This window comes from Clavelina lepadiformis, chromosome 7 (assembly GCF_947623445.1).
Source record: "Clavelina lepadiformis chromosome 7, kaClaLepa1.1, whole genome shotgun sequence".
NCBI classification, from domain to species: Eukaryota; Metazoa; Chordata; class Ascidiacea; order Aplousobranchia; family Clavelinidae; genus Clavelina; species Clavelina lepadiformis.
The window spans coordinates 10,464,926-10,481,696 of record NC_135246.1 but is presented as its reverse complement, the minus strand read 5'-3'; the positions used below and the strand labels follow the sequence as shown (position 1 = coordinate 10,481,696).

General features: G+C 35.7%; 2 protein-coding genes across 2 annotated transcripts; both read left to right on the top strand.

Annotated features, from left to right (window-relative positions):
• The first annotated feature begins 739 nt into the window (after positions 1-739).
• Positions 740-6,343, top strand: LOC143464470 (uncharacterized). Its single transcript, XM_076962252.1, has 6 exons — positions 740-1,594; positions 1,680-2,512; positions 2,821-2,932; positions 3,070-3,167; positions 3,354-3,462; positions 4,234-6,343. Exons 2-6 carry the CDS (start codon positions 2,354-2,356, stop codon positions 4,626-4,628), a joined length of 873 nt encoding a protein of 290 aa, XP_076818367.1. The 5' UTR covers positions 740-1,594; positions 1,680-2,353; the 3' UTR covers positions 4,629-6,343.
• A 1,329-nt stretch (positions 6,344-7,672) lies between these two features.
• Positions 7,673-9,956, top strand: LOC143465071 (ADP-ribosylation factor-like protein 6). Its single transcript, XM_076963214.1, has 4 exons — positions 7,673-8,117; positions 8,295-8,477; positions 8,636-8,767; positions 8,861-9,956. The coding sequence occupies exons 1-4, from the start codon at positions 8,082-8,084 to the stop codon at positions 9,110-9,112; spliced, it is 603 nt and encodes a 200-aa protein (XP_076819329.1). The 5' UTR covers positions 7,673-8,081; the 3' UTR covers positions 9,113-9,956.
• Positions 9,957-16,771: the final 6,815 nt, after the last annotated feature.

Here is a 16,771-nt window from a genome sequence, read left to right as displayed (position 1 = left end):
TTTTGTAGGATTGCAGGTTTAGCTGTAAAGGAGTTTTACACCTTAGTTACGTTATCTAAGGTTGATTAGTTTTTAATTGAAAGCTTACGATATGGTACAATTACGCAATGCTGTTTATTGCATTGCATGTGTAGCGGACAGCCGGCCACACAGACAGGCACCACAATAACGAGGCGACCACAAGCGTAAAGAACCTAAATTTAATTTCAGGACGAATTAGTTGTAATTGAGTTTGACCTTTAACGTGTTTGGAATATTAGACCTTATAAATTTATAAAATATCGATTTATAAATATCAGTTGAAGTTTATTCACAACGAAGATTACGCATAAGCAGAAAATGCTATAGCACGCAGACAAGAGTGTTCCAACGAAACTATGAAATGTACAACAAACTTTCCTGGGGTGTAAACAGCTTAACTTAACTTAACTTAGCTTAACATTTACATGATGTCGCATTTGTGTCAAAAGTGTAGGAAACAATGGTAGAATGAATTACTAATCTCATTAAACCAGTTTAGATAAAAAGATCGAAGTATAGTGTATTTCCACAGTGTTACTAAACATTCAAAATGACAGTTTTCTCAAACACCGCGACAGTACGCAGCACTTGACGCGCACATGAAAACGTTTGTGATGACTTGAGTTGCGATATTTTAGATGTTATGAAAAATTTAGTTTTTAATGCATGCGGTAAGTATATGAGTATTGTTTCTTTTTATCTTGACTTTTCGGCTGGACTGTCTCTTCCAGACTTTTTGAATCATATGATGATTAAACGTAATAAAGGTACACGTCGCAAATTTGCCGTCAGTGCGTTGTCATGCGACCGTATAAATAATTACGTGGTCACGTGACAACGCAATGGCACGCAGAATAGTAACCTTAAATACTTGGCCACGTTAAATTTTGATAAACCTTGAACCTTCGAGCCTGAAGGAATAGCAAGCTGTCAGTTATAACCAAATTAAGCACAGCTTTCCGCTGATGAAAAAGGAACTTCAAACCCTAATCAATATGAACGAGTTTCGGGCCCGGTAAAACCACGCCCTGAAGAGCAAAATGTTTTTATAGGAACTCTTATTTGAAGGCCTTTGCTCAGAACTTTTCCCAGGAGTCTGAATCCTGATCGATAAAAAAACTTGCAGCGAATTGAGACCTTATTCTGCCAAACATTTCTGTTATTGAGCAGGTGTTGTGTTATATTAGCATATAATGAAGATTAGTAAATCTGCATTCCGTCAGATTTGTGTAAAAAAGACAAAATGTTGTGTTAAAACAAAGAAAATTTTACTTTTTTCGGAAAATGAGCAAAGAACAAACAGAAAATGCAAAACTTTTGTGAAAGATTAGATCTAACCACTAAACAAGAGAAATCTTATTGTTGTCCAATAACAAAATCTTTTATTATCAGGGTAGATGAATAACCTATTGAGTATACTGTAGCATGCACCATTCTATATACCAAAACTATTGTAACTATTGTAACTAATGTAGCTAATGTAGGAACTACATACTAAAATGTAACTAATGTAACTTAACTTTGTAAAATGCGCGAAGAATACCGGTTTTGTTGGAATTATCCATGCTGCCAGGTGTGTGAGACTGTGGTGTTCGTATGTTTTCCCTGGTGCATTGGTACCTGTGTGTAGAGCTGTAATTGTGCGTTAATCCTTTTAGGAAACTGGAAAATGTAGCACAAGCACGCATGCCATAGCTTAGTAGAAAGTGTGACACTTGCACGCAAGAGAAAAAAAGGAAAGTAAAACACCGCATGTAACAAAACAACAATCAACATATGTTTTACTGTAAAAGGTATTAGTTTATAACTTGTAGCCTATTGCAATCAAAATATCTAACTCTGAGTAATGAACATATACTGATATTGATGTTATTAGCCTAAATCGAATTACGAAGAAAACAAAATAAGGCTACCCTTATTACGCTACAGAGGAAATAGCTAAACACTAAAAAAACGAAATTCACCGCCTCACTAACTGCAAACAATGACGCGTTTAGTAGAATAGTTTGATCCAAACGACTCACAACGATTTCAATTATTCGCAGCAGGAATGGCAGTTTTTTGCGTAGAGCGGTAAAAATTGCACACCATTTAAAACAAGCCAATTCAGTAACATAGACACAAGATCAAACCTACAACGTAACGTTACCTACATTTTGGTATTTAGTAGCTATATTAGTTAGGTTAGCTACATTTTAATGTATAGAATGGTCCTACTGTAGTGTAACTATAGACTATATTGTTCTTTAAGTGTGAAAAGATATCCAACAAGTGTATAAACTTAACAGACAAGACTATGAGCTGTGTAACCAGATGACGTAAGTAATATATTATGGCATCATCACTATGCCGGAGCACTTCTTTATTGAACTTTTACGTTCAACGTGTGGCGATTGTGGATATAAAGGAAATTAAAACCACTCCAAATGGTCATCACAGCGAATGGGCTTACGCTATTTTGGTCACGTGGTCAGATACGAGTAATCATAAGGTTTGTTTGGATTTTAAAATTTTATATGCTAAGGCAGGGATGTCCAACCTGCGGCCCGCTAGTCATTTTCACTCCAAAAGTATGTACTTTATGCACCCATTTTTCTTGAAATTTAATGGGTTCTGCGGCCCATTGAATTATTTCAAGTGACAATGCGGCCCACTATAATAAAAGGTTGGACATCCCTGTGCTAAGGTATACTGCAAGTATAGTATAGCGTATATTACCAGTTGCGATGTTATATTATTTAATATCAAGTTATATTACGTTAATTTAATCCAATAAGATATACTGTATCTTATCCATAGATCTACCGAACTTACAGCAATATCACTTCTTTATACAACCTGGCTTACAAGCTGAGATATTATGATAGACCGAATACAGTAAAAAAATGGCCACATCTGCCCAAGGTACCCGGTAAGTAAACTTAGTCTTTTTAAAATTTTGTTGTTTTACATTTTACTGCTTTTTGTGAGAAGCTAAGTTAAAATTTATATTCATTTAGATTTTTTTCGTTGATGTCTTTTTAAAATCCATTTTTATTTTATTTCTAGGTCGTGGCTTCTTTGAGTGGAGCACAATTAAACTTCTCGTGCGCAACCAAGAAAAAGTTGATTTATTTCTTCAAGTTTTAATAAGCCTTCCAGTTCAGGTATATACAAAAATCCTATGTATTAAATGTCGAAATGAAAAATAGAAATACCAACAAAATGTAAAAGTATATAAATAGCAAAGTGTAAATTATTGACTTTAGTTCCAAATTTACAGTGCATAATAGATATAATAATTGAAAGAAAACTTATAAAATACTATGGTACTCTTCGTTTTCTTGCAACAGGTTTCAAGGGACAAAGCTGTGTTAGACTTTTTCGAAAGATGCGAAACCGACGGTTATAATTTTACTTCCTTGGAAATCCATTCCACTGCGAATTCTCCAAATATTTTTGGTGAGGCTGCTGTACATTCATGTCTGTGGGGATGTGTTTAGTTTATAATACACAGCTCACCTTATAAAGCTGTGAACATAGCCTGCTGCAGGCATATTTAACAGATCAAAAATTACTCTTTTAATGTAAATATTGAAATTTGTTTTATTTATATTTAATTTTTGTTTACTAAAATATTTTGAACAAAGAATTTAAGATAAGTTCAATTAACGAAAGGTTTAAATATTTTAAAGAAACAAATATAGTTTAAATGAGTTTTAAATAAATCAGTAAAATAGACGCTTAAAAATTTAGATGAATTAAAAATCATATTTTAGTTTACTTTGATGATCGAAGTCAATCCGTAGAAGTTACCCAAACGCTGGCTAAAAAAAAATTTTGTTTTTCAGAAAAACAAAACAAAAACAACTTTTACTTTCATTGTTGAATTTGGGCCCAAATGTTTAAAAAAACTTAGAAATGTGATATACAATTTTCTTAATTTATACAATTCTCTGCTTTAAATTTTGTTGTTTTTTCTTTGTTTTTGACTTGTAGATCTGTTAATTGCTTTACTGATACGCATTGACCCAAGTTATGTAATTTTCATTGTAAAAGGTTTACCATATACAGTAGTTCATAAAATACTTTGTGCCAATTTTTTTAAAGCGTTTCAATTAACTTAAAAAACCTCTGGAAGCGTGACGCGCCTGAGGAAGCTAATTAAGTTTTAAAAAGATCGATGGACCCATGAGGCCATCACATTGATTTTATGTTCTAATCACTTTGCAGGGAAATCGAAAAACTGTAATGATTCTTGGAGTGATTCAGAAACAAGTCCGACCGAACTCTCCCCTGTGGAAAGCCTAGATGGCAACGGAAATGGCTGCAGAACCAAGAAACCACCCAACTACCTTCCAGTGAGGTCCTGCTTTGAACCTGATGATGTCACGAACGGTTATCAAACGTTACTGCATGACGTCACGTCTTTTGACCTATTCGAAGATTACGATTGCAGTTACACGCCAAAGAGCTGCTACCAAACGCCTCGCAATAAGGAAGTCGCTATGAGAACCTCCATCAGTGACGAGCACTGGAGTCGGGAATGCCAAGAAATTATATCGCCATATTCCCCCAATAAGGCCTACTTTTATTTAGTGCACATTTGTGAAGTTCCAATCGAATGAGCGACAAGCTCGACTCCAATTATGCAATGAGCCGTTTGGGAAATGTTTTGATTAATCAAGCAAACGAAAATGTTGTCTAGAACCAGTGCTATAGCAGACTCACCATATTTTCTGCCTACAAAGCTGATGGTGACTGAACCGTGTTAACCCAGTAGGTAGTAAAATATAAAAATAGAATATACAGTGGCACTCTATAGGGTTAACTTTTACTTTTAATTTTAAATCAAGCTTGCTTCATCGGATGTATACTAAGAGATGTTGCCATATTTTCTGCATAAAATTCATTATTACATTTCAGTGGTAACGTCCTACATGAAGAGAACAATGATATGATTTTGCGCATTATGTGGCGTGATTTCTCTGCGTTTTAGACTCCGTATACAGTATAATCCTAAACCGGTTGTGACGCTAGGACAAGCTAGGACAACTGATCATAATGAATAAAACAGGAACGTATAATAAATCTGTTTATGGCAGGGCCATGGGAATTGGCTTGCAGATGGAGTTTTTTCCAATAAGATAAAGAGACCAATTTCGGAAAGTACATCGTAAAACATTGAATTTTGTCGTTTACAATGCTAATGAAATGCGGAAAATGGCAGTGATGAGAAATTCCTATAACTGTTGTTTTAGGTATAGCTGTTGTCCCCGAAACAGATTGTAAATGAAACTTATCCGCGTGATGGTATTTCATGTTCATTTCAGGAAGGGCATAGCAAAACTACTTGCCTTTCCTTCTTTCTTTTTTGCATTGCATTTTTACCTTTTTTCTTCTGACGTTATTGCTATCTATGTTGCACTCACTGCCAACAAATAGTCGTTCAAGCAACATACGTTTTGCATTTGTTTGTTAATCGCAAATAAAGTGAACTCAACAAAATACGAAGAAAACTATCATCCGCAATGGCGAGTTTCTCTTGAAAATATTGCCATAGAAGTTTTATCTGTTACTGTGACGAAAGAATTTATTTTCAAATCTCGTCTGTCCTTCTTATCGATATAATTATGTCTCTAGTGTATACAGTTACATAAAAATATTGATGAAAAGGAGGAACTTATTGTGACAACAGAGTGTAGACTATACTCTAGTTTCCTACGACCAGTTCATGGAAACAAAGCAAGTAAACCAGACATCGTGATGATCCCATTCAAAGTAAACAATTATATCCCGTTGTGTGAGTGTTATTGTAGAGCAGAGTAATAGACTGTTCAACGATCTGTGTCCTCGCTGACACTGGAGCATATTGTCAGGGATTTGGGAAAATGTGGAAATCTATGTTTATTACTCTAGTCTAAACGATGATGATCTATGAAAACTCTCTAGTCTAAATTGCTTTATAAAAGAACATACCCAATTTGATTGAAAATTAAACTACCCAATTTGATTGAAAATTTTGAAATGTACTTCGTGCAAGATTCAATTGAAAACTTCATTGCCGGACTCAACTAATGTTAATATGACGAAAGAATTCATCTTGTTTTGTAATTTACGTCAGCAGAACTTTCGTTACCTGCTTTTTATTGAAGTTAATGTGACGTTATTGTTTTCTTGTGTATACCTATTTTCACGTTTTCACGAGTATTTTATCTGTTCAGGCCCACAGTGATTTTTCTATACGGTATTGCAATGTCGCAAATTTATTCCGCAGACTATTTATGTTGAGCATGTAGAGTCTTTACAGCTACAGCGATCGAAAATAAAAATTACAGCAGTAAAAATTTATATTCACATTCAACATATTTAGAATTTCCGTCAAAATCGTATGTAAGTATAACGTGAAAAAGTCGGAATTAGGTTGGTAATGCACTATAATCGCAAACTTTTTATTTCGGTATAAAAATAATTCCTTTCCGTTTTGATCTCATACCTTTGACTTTGGTCATTGTGTTGCCCGGTTCCATGTTCTTATACTGATTGTTGAATAAGCCTAGTTGTGGTAAATAATGTTGTGACGACCCTTTTACATTAATGTTTCTATCGGTTTGGTGCCTTTGCAACATTGCAAAAGACACCAAAAAGCGTTTTGCATCTCGAAAGCCTGGTACGTTCTGTTAATCAGCGTGGTGCATTCCTAGCCGTACCCTAAAAAAAATTGCAGAAAAAGACATGAAAGGGTGTGGTGGTGTTTTTTATCCGATGTTTATTGATTTGCCTTAATCAAACCAGGCGATCTGTTGAATAGCTTTTCAGTATGCAGTTTAACTGGATATCTGGCGGTTAAATCTACCCGGTACAGAACAATAACCAAGGAAGCATTTCGTTACACAATTGTACTGTGATCCTTGAAAAATCACAATGTGTTTCTGGCAGGCTAAATTTCTAATGTAGTTCACGCTTCGTTAATTTTATTGTACAGCTTTCACCACAACATAACAAGCGGAATAGTTCGAGGCGTTCTTATCAGAACAATGTCCTTTAATACAATGTCTGTATCACAAATTTGTTACAAAACAGCAAGGTAACAATGCATGTCAATGGTTGCTAACGAAGCGTAGTCCTCATTTTTCTTTATGTTCAAAATGACTCTACATAACGCATCTTCGTTGTTACTAAACGGAAAGATCTTACTGTTTATATAGTATTCGAATTCCCGAATTTCCGAAGCCGATTATTTAATGTTAAATATTTCCAAACCACACCAAAGTTATCGAAAAACAACAATGGATTGAACAATGGAAAAGCTTAGAGGCCAGCGCGGTTGCCTGTAGGTAATCGGTTTTAAATCAGGGCTGGTTTGTTCTTAAAGTAAGAGGGCCAGTCTGAAATCTCTTAATAGTTCTTAATGCTCTTTAAATATGCAAACGCTGTTAAAGGAGATAACTTTACTTCAGTTCCGCAATGCTTGCAATGCAACGGAGCCCAAGCGAATTTGTTTTGGAGATTTGTGCAGTTTGATCTGACAGTTTTGGTCCTTCCCCGTTAAGTCAGTGCAGGATAGGCCAAACTTCTACGCAAGACGAAATTTGATCGGATCTGTTTTTCAAAGTTTATCAAAACAATCGGAATCGTATTTTTGCTGGGTTGAGTTTGTACTAGACGCTTTGTCGATATACAAAAGATTCGTTGATATGAAATGGAGAGACTTCTTTGGAAAGCTATAGCTTACAAGACTTCAGGCTATACCTTGCAGTCAAGGTTTAGTCCAGATTGATTTAGAAAACACAGCTGTTAAGATTTTGATAAGCGTTTAATATCTATTTGTTCTTATTTATTATATATGATAACGCTTCTATGTGAAGTGTATGTAAATAAAAACTTGCTTCGCTGTGCTATATCCATGTATTCCGTACATTTGTGCAAAACAGATCTAGGTACAATAACTATAAACATAGCAACTTGATGCCGAGTTAAGACCTATAGTAAGCATTTCTTTTAAATAATAAATAGGAAAAAAGGAACAGAAGAATATTTATCCTGGTTATGTGGCGAGGTATAACATAAGTGGTCACGCTATGGGCTGGTTGGAAAAACTGGCAAACTGGCTCCAGGCAAGTAACACTTGAGCAATAGACAAGTCTGGTATGCACTGCATTGATAGTAGGAAATTGTTGTCAGCAACCTTAGTCGAATTAAATAACCTGCACCTGATGTTGATCAATTTGATTACTCTTTTTTATATAAGTTTTAAGCTAAATACAATTCCAACATATGGTGCCATATACCAGGTGAGAAAGAAAGAAGCAAGCATTTTATGCATCGGATTGGATAACAGCGGCAAGTCAACAATTATCAATAAACTCAAGCCAGCCAACGCTAGAATTGAAGATGTTGTCCCCACGGTGGGATTTAATGTGGAAACATTTAGCACCGGAAAACTTTTCGTAACAGCTTATGACATGTCAGGCCAGGTGAGCTGCCGGGGCCAGTTGTAATATACAAACATTAAATGTAAATTGTTGAACAACTGTATTTTTGCGTTTACGGTGCAGGAATATCAAAAAGGGGTGATAAAAAGAGAGGGTGCAAGCTAACCTTATTATTAACTTATTTACATTTTTTCAATTAGGGTCGATATCGAAATTTATGGGAACGTTATTACAAAAACTGCGATGCAGTTGTATTTGTGGTTGATAGCACAGACAAGCTTCGAATGGCAGTTGCCAAGGAGGAATTAAGCCAATTATTAAACCATAGAGAGGTGAAAATTAAAAAAAAACTGTGGAGTGTATGTGCTCATACCATTTCTCAGTCAAACAGCCGCTAATATTCAATAAATTTTTGTTTTTGGCAGATGAAACGGAAAAAGAACTTGCCCGTTTTATTTTTTGCCAACAAATGTGATCTACGCCAATCTTGCTCCGCTGTTAAGTGCGCACAACTTCTCGCCCTCGACCGGGGAGAATGGACTCGTGGGGGAAGCCCCGTACATAAAACAGCTTCGGCTGGTCCGGGAAGACCTTGGCACATTTGTGAGAGCAACGCACTCACCGGAGAAGGGCTCCAAGAGGGAATCCAATGGTTGACCGATCAGCTTATGTGCTAGTACTTTACTGTGCTATGAGCTGCATCGTAAAAAAGATGAATTAAATCTTTCAAGTCTGTGTTGACGATTGTCGTAAATCTTTGGCACATTACAATTTGCTGTGGTAAATCACTCTGTGGCTGTAGGAGTACACAGTAAAGTTGGTTTATCTTTTTTTCTGGCTTGTCTTTTCCTTGGTTGCTTTTTGTGTTTTTACTACCTCTGAAACTGATGTGCCAGCTACATATTTGGTCGTACACATTATCGAAATGTAAATTTTTGTTGTAATTCTGTTATGGTAAAATACAACCCATCACGCAACTGATAGTGAAGAACGCTATGGAAATATGGTTGTCGCTGTCATTACGCAATAAAAGTTTAAATTTTTTCATCACCTACAAACTTTTTTTTGTTTACAAATTTCATCTAATGGCTTATTCGATTACTTTCATGACGATATAATTTTTTCCTGTATTTGAATTTAATGTGTTTGAATAACCTATTCTCAATGCCCTTAATCAGACATAATACCATGACGGATGCGTTAATTTATGGTTTGTTATTTGAACCACTTATAACTTAAGAATCTGTGCATGCAAAAGACATTTTAGTTTATTTTTTATGCTGAGAAACATTTTCATTTTTTGTTTTTTCTTGTAAGCTTTCTGCGTATACCGTTTTTTTCGACGCTCAATTTACGTTTATTGTTTTGTTAAATATACTATATATCAACGTTATTATATCATTCCATTTTAGTTTGAATACGATAATTATTAACTACTATAAGTTATAAGTGATCTTTTCTATAACAATCTTTTGTACCGTTTCTCCATCAAGTTACAATAAACATTACCGCTAGACGTCGCTCAAGATGCATCATAAATATGTTTGGATAGCGGGACATCTTGTTTAATTTAATTCGATTTTTGGGCAAGCCCTTGATCTGTCGGAACTAAAGATTTTGTCTTTCAAAAAAAATACAATTGTGTTGAATGCAACAGAATTGAGTTGAACTTTAATACTGCGATACAGTACCGATAAAGAAAAATGTGAAACGTGTTTTGTAATAATGTAATAGGAAAAACTGAAATAAAAACTTTAAGCAATATTTTAAAATGACATGCAGTTCGCGCAACTTACCCTTTAAACCAACATTTATTCTTATACTGTGACAAACACGCCATCGCCTTCCACCTTGCAGAACTTTGAAACGAGTGCTTGGTGTATAAGGTTTTGCTGTGTAATATTATATAAAAGAAAGATAATATTTTAAGATGTAAGGGCTACGCAAACAAAAAGCTTCCAAACAAGCTCATTAAGCAGGCTTGTAAGATGTTAACAGGTGTTGCCTCGTCCGTTAATGTAAAACAAACATAAGTCTTGATGAAAAAATGCAAACAAGGCTGAAGTTGCAAACATGCGATTAAAATCCGATTAAAGATGAGTGTACATTCGGGTATAAAGTCCGACTACCTCAACCGCCCAGCGATGACCTTGCTGGTAGAAATACTCCCCGTAAAGTCAAAAATGTTTTCTGCATCAACCGTTTTAGTTACCAAATAATAATTCCATGATTGCTTAAAAATTTTAAGAAGCTTTATCTGTGGCATAAAAGATCTTTTTGGATGCTTCAACGCCACTTTCATGTGTGAAAGGTAAGATGTCAGACTATACTTTTAATCAGACAATGTCACGTTGGTAGTTCGAGTTCAAAGACTTTGTGTTGGGAAAAAATGTATTTATTGGCCAAGATCCATATTGTCTCAACTTGATAAATCAAGTTAGTAAATCAGATTAGTAAGATGATATTTTGGAGCTATTGTTAGATTTCACACGACTTTGTATTTCATATTTGTAACCGAGTTCATAAGTCGTGTGTCGATGGTTCCACTAAAATGTTCTTTTTTGATTTTGGTCTGATACAAGAATTAGAATTACCGTCATTACATTTCTTACATTATTTATTGCCTTTGACTGTGCTATCTTGCAAAAGGTAGGTACGTTTCACAATACTACCAAAGTATCGCTCCAGGGAAAAACATACCCACGCATTTGGTTGCTAAATGAATTATGACCAAGTGGCTATTGTGAATTATGACGTGGGTCTAAGCACAGATCATTAACAGAATAACGTTAAAATGACATATTAGCTATTGTTTGCAGAGCAACAGAACGTGACGAAAACCGTCTTTGCTCAGCTGTACGCAACATATGTATACATGTATAGTTTGTTCTAATACTTTTCGTGACAAACAGCTTACGGTGCGTAAACACTTGTGTTAGTCCGGCCCGATTAATATGTGTACTATGTGCTTAAATGTATTTGTCTTATGTTTGTAATTGCTCTACCATAGCTCTTAGTCCACCCAGTAGTAACATTCCTTTTAATGTCTACGGGAAACTGATTGTCAAGCGTTGCTGATTTCACTCGGCAGGCCTGGAAAAGCGGTAATTAAAACAGCCTTGCCATTACCGATAACTCAGAGAGAATTTCTTTGTGCATCTAGTAATGTTCATTTGGCAGCCAACCACTGAAGTTATTTGCTTGTCTATTTCCGGGACCATGCAATTTGTACGAAGGTGATTGCTTGAGATTCCTTGCTGACAGCATACAGCTTCTACGATTTATTTGTGTTTATTGTGTACTGCTATAATTAGGCCCAAGGCTGATACGCTTAGGTATAAATCTTATACGTTTTTATAAGTTTACAAACAAACCTGAAGGTGATACTGCCAGGTGTGAGAATAGGAACAGCTGTATAACTTCATAGTCAAAGACAGTGTTTAACCGAAATGAAGTCAGTTACAAAAATTATTGAAATGTTTTGGAAATGAATTGCTTGTTATGGACGACGAACATGATCTATTGTGGAAGTGTGGTAAGTTTTAAGTGGTGTTTTCAATGCGGATTGATTATAAAGCAGTTATGCTGTCCGTGGTGGTACAATTAAAACCTTAAAATCTGATAATTTACACGATTCATGTTTTAACTATCTCATTTCGATGGAATTATAAGGTACAACACCTGCGTTTTTGGCTGAATACCAGAACTTACTTTTCAACCAACGTTATACAAATAGAAGATAAGAATTAAACCGAAGTTTAGTCAGAAAATTTGTCTAAAATTTAGGTACTTTCAATAACGATTGACAAAACAGTACCAAATACTTTGGCATGATTACTACCTTCTATCAAGTATATAGCAATTAATGCGTTCGAATGTTTTGGCCCTCTCCATAAAATCGAAAATTACCTGTGTATTTCGTGTTAATGCTCCTCAATAGAAAGTGGTCTGCTACTAAGTAGTGCTATCGAAATACATTTTGCGCACTTGTTGCCGGAAAGCGTTCTACGAGGTGGTTAGGCGAGAAAGGTTAATTTCAGGGTACTAGGCTAATTGTCGCGTAAAAGGGGACTGTTGAGAAGTGTAAAAACTAAACATCAACCTTATATAATGTTTTTCCACCCAGTGATGACTAAACCCCATTTAAAACAAACTCGCTTGGAGGAGGTTAAATTGGTTAGCCCTGCATCAACTGACTACTTAAAAACAAATACAGACGGACAGTTTTTGAGAAAAGTCAATACAGAAGAGGACTAAAAGATACTTAATTTTGTGCAGTTAATAAATTCCACAGTCTGCAATTTTTATTCTCTAACCGAGATATTAATGTGAGATGCTTTTGATCATTGATGCAACCATGTTTTCACATAATGATACAAATGACGATAACAAATCTATAAAAGGTAAAATACATTAATCACTTCCACTAACGCTTCCAGTGTAAATCAAGTAGGGAAGTATTTTTAAATTGATGTTACAAAATATCAAGTCAAACTGACGCAATGCAACTGTGAACACGTTTTCTACAACGATGTCAATATTGTCAGTAAAGTCTCAGTCAAATACGAACAAACGTTACGCCTTCACTATTGTGACGCAATGATAAAATATATTCCAGTAATCTATAGGTCCGCACACAAAAGCAGAAATGCTATATTATTCCTCAAACTCAGCAAATAGGGTTTGGTATCTTAGGCTCATTTGTAGATGGATTTTGGCGCAATTCAAGTAACCTATAGTCATAAATGGGATAGGAAGTTAACAAAAGGTCAAATTGTAATTGGAATATTCATCCAATAACCGCGAAAGCTTGTCATTTTGCTATGACTTATTTTGCAGCCTTATTGCGTTTTGAGGCGAGTTTATTAAAACTTACTAGTCACCGGCTTCAATCAAAGTGTTGACCAAGTATTTCGCTATCACAGCAGACTGTCCTTTCAAGAACTATTTTGATTAGAAATACCCGATAAGGACAAGCATCAGTACATAAACCAGATAAGAGGCAAAACCTAAGCCAAGAACATACCGGTTTATGAAATTTGGAAGTAAATTACGCTTGGGTTTATCAGTTTACTTATTTCTGCAGAACAAACGAAAATTTAATTATAAGTGTTTGCTATGGTGGCAGTCTACTGGTTGGTATTCTTCGGCGATATCGCAAAGAGTTTGGGCAAACGACGATTCTTATTCTTAGGGTTATGATCTGGAAATGACGGTAAAGATTTGAACAACTAGACTTTAAACACCTGTTTTGCCAATGTGTGACCTGTGTTTTGACCGGTGCCTCACTTTGTGAACAATCTGATATAGTATCTACTGGAATATTTTTTCGTCAGGTTGAGACACGATTTTAACTCGGGGTTGATGTTTCACCCTATGAGTCCCAGGTATGGAACTCTTATGTGTGCGTTTTCCTATTTAATTTTTGATTTAGTTTTCAAGTTGTTTGGGGTCTTACTTAAAGTGTTATGTCTTCTAACATATTTCTAAGGACAATGTCCAGTAAAAACATAAAGACTTTGAGGAATTTCTCTGTTTTTTCGTTTTCTTTTTCGTTACAAGCCCTTGTCAAATTTGGGCGGCTCTGGGAAATGCCGCTTTTATAGAGTTTTTATATGGCGGTGCTGAGCCTTAATCTTTCACCATTCAACTTATATCAAAGATGTTGCTTCTTAAAACTATTTCACAGACACAATTCCCAGCGCTCTCCGTAAGCACGCCGTCAATACACAATGTGGGTTAAGTTTTACACACACGTCGACTTATAGCGTCAGGCTAATGTTATTTGAATCTTCACGACCGTAGAGCTGGAATTTTATGATTTTGATGGGTTCATCTTGATCGTTTTATCCTTTTCCGCTCAAATGGACAATCGATCATTGCCTTCAAACGCCAATCCTTAAAGCACATTTTCGTCAGCATGCGTGATGTAATTTGTTCTGGAAGACGGCATGATAAAACTTCGTAGCTCGCAGCAGGACACTATAGAAGTGAGATTAGAGTTTTAGTTTAGCGACGCCAAACTTCGCCCAAGGACCATTCTTTTCCACGAACCAACTTGTACGTGAAATTTAAAGCCTTGGTGAAGCTTTTAACGTTAATTTCAAGGGGATTGCGCCGACATTCTCGCATAACAGTGATACATGAGAAACTTTAATATCTGTTTGCTTTTTGAACAAGTTATAAAGTAAACTTGAAATTGGTAAAAGTGTTGTAAAATAATATGAAGAATAGGGCATTCGCGTTTTTTATTTGTATTTTTCTCCATTTCGACAGACAATTCTGCTCAAAGTTATCATCGTTCTGAAAAACACACAATAACAACCTCAAGGGTAAATATTATACTGTATCTGATCTTGATTGTGGTTAGAGGATGTTTGTCCGGTTTGCTTTACACGTATTTTAAATTCTGTCAAGATAGTCGGTAGATTTTTATTTTTTTGTGGCAACTAAACAAACAACGTGAGCCTCAACACACTGTTTTCATGGAATTGCGATTTTTTTGCAAGGTTGGAATTAATGCCACTTTGTGTGAAAAGGCAGTTTTTTGAGTTTACTTTGCAATTCGTTTCCCACGAAAACACACGCAAGGGTATATTTTTAGGGCTGCCTATTGGTTATCTTGGCGCAGCAAAACATCTCGGGCAAATACGACGTTCAGATGTGAGTTGACAGAAAGACACACACATGTGCCAACACGGACAGATCGAAGCCGAAAACTTTTCTTCTCATCTGTTAAATGATTTCAAATGACAAATTGCAGACGTGATCTCATGAAGCGTCTAATATCGCACGAATCGTCAACTTTTTCTCAAACGTCTCGGCACGTTCATCAAACATTCCATGGACTTTATTTAATAGCGGGGAGTGGGGCTTTAGAAAATGACAAAATTTTGTTCAAACGCTCACTGACAAACAAGACGCCTACGTTTACAGTCGAGGGTGACAATGTATTGTATCAGCGTTAGTCATGACATCACCCCAAAACCTTACTCACAAGCTGCAGCCAATTATTTCGCAATTTATGAAATAATTGCACCCCAAATGTGTGTTTTTGTTGGTAAGTTCGCCATTTTCGTATTTCGGTCAATTTTACGACCCTTCTGGTTCCGTCTTGTCTGTTACCCCCAAACACGTCACGCTAACGGTGCATTTTAATGAGTGCATTTATGACATGACGTCATTATGTCTGGTATTGAAGTCAGAAAAATACTCCGCCATTTTGTTTTAAAACGTTGCGCAACTTTACTACGGTCATATGAGGATATAATGAAAATGATTTTGTTGCCCAATATATTTTTTTTGTAAACCAACACTCATGTTGGGTAAACAGTAAGAAACCTCTGGGGAAAAACTTCAGCAAACAGGCAGGCCTTTAATATTATTCACATAAGTCGAATGGCAGACGTGAATGTGTAGTGCTTGGCATCAGCATTGTTTCCAAATTAAAGAAATCGGGTTAAGCGCCATATAACAGTTTCATGTAAGCAACTTTTCTTGCTTAACATAAATATTAAAAGCAACAGCCAAACTAATTAGATTCTAACTTAAAAGGCCTTATGTTCCAGGCCTTAACCTGGAACATTTTGTGTAAGATTAACCCAATGTATAATCTACAGAGCCTCCTTATTCAATTTCAGTGTGTAGTCATGTCGCGAACGTTTTTTGCAATGATTCAATGTCTGGCTAACATGAAAATCGATTTGAAAAGTGAAGTTCCGTTATTGTAACCTACAATTACATGCTTGGTTACCTAAAACAAATTTCATGATGACCGTCAAAGGAACCGGTATATTCTTATTAAGGGGCGAAACGTTTTGTTGGTAATTATTTAAACATTGCCTGTCGTAATTGCGTCATCGAGGCGTGATAGAACGTCATCATCAACTTCAGAGTAATTGAACTTACTTTTTATTGGTTTATCTTCATCGAATGCTATCTTCTTGCCAAGTTGTAGGCTACTCATATTGATTACGTTCATTATAACTAAAAATATGTGCTATGAAATGATGCCGATGTAAACACAATTTTGAAATCATCCTTATCAGATTACCCACGTTTTGCCACCAAGTTACGCTTTTTGCATTTTCTTCATCAGTTGAAGACGTTTGGCCTGTTTGGTGGCCTAATTTGTACACAGCCCTTTGTGTCACAGACTGACAGACTCTAAAGCAACTTGCATCGCTCGTGTTTGTTTGCTAGACCAAAAGCCTCATATAACCAAATTACTGTCCCATTTGTTTATAGCGCAAACATCATTGAAATAAATTTCGTTCATCTTTTGAAAATGTTTTCATAATTTTTGTTTTGAAAAACGTTTAACTTTGCAACTTCTG

What these genes read in the sequence shown, in the direction of transcription:
- LOC143464470 (XM_076962252.1), top strand. Translation starts at nt 2,354, where the DNA reads ATGGCATCATCACTATGCCGGAGCACTTCTTTATTGAACTTTTACGTT. An exon ending in CAGATACGAGTAATCATAAG is followed by an intron (nt 2,513 to 2,820) that starts GTTTGTTTGGAT and finishes TCTTATCCATAG; the next exon opens with ATCTACCGAACTTACAGCAA. An exon ending in TAATAAGCCTTCCAGTTCAG is followed by an intron (nt 3,168 to 3,353) that starts GTATATACAAAA and finishes TTCTTGCAACAG; the next exon opens with GTTTCAAGGGACAAAGCTGT.
- LOC143465071 (XM_076963214.1), top strand. Translation starts at nt 8,082, where the DNA reads ATGGGCTGGTTGGAAAAACTGGCAAACTGGCTCCAG. An exon ending in AACTGGCAAACTGGCTCCAG is followed by an intron (nt 8,118 to 8,294) that starts GCAAGTAACACT and finishes GCCATATACCAG; the next exon opens with GTGAGAAAGAAAGAAGCAAG. An exon ending in AATTATTAAACCATAGAGAG is followed by an intron (nt 8,768 to 8,860) that starts GTGAAAATTAAA and finishes TGTTTTTGGCAG; the next exon opens with ATGAAACGGAAAAAGAACTT.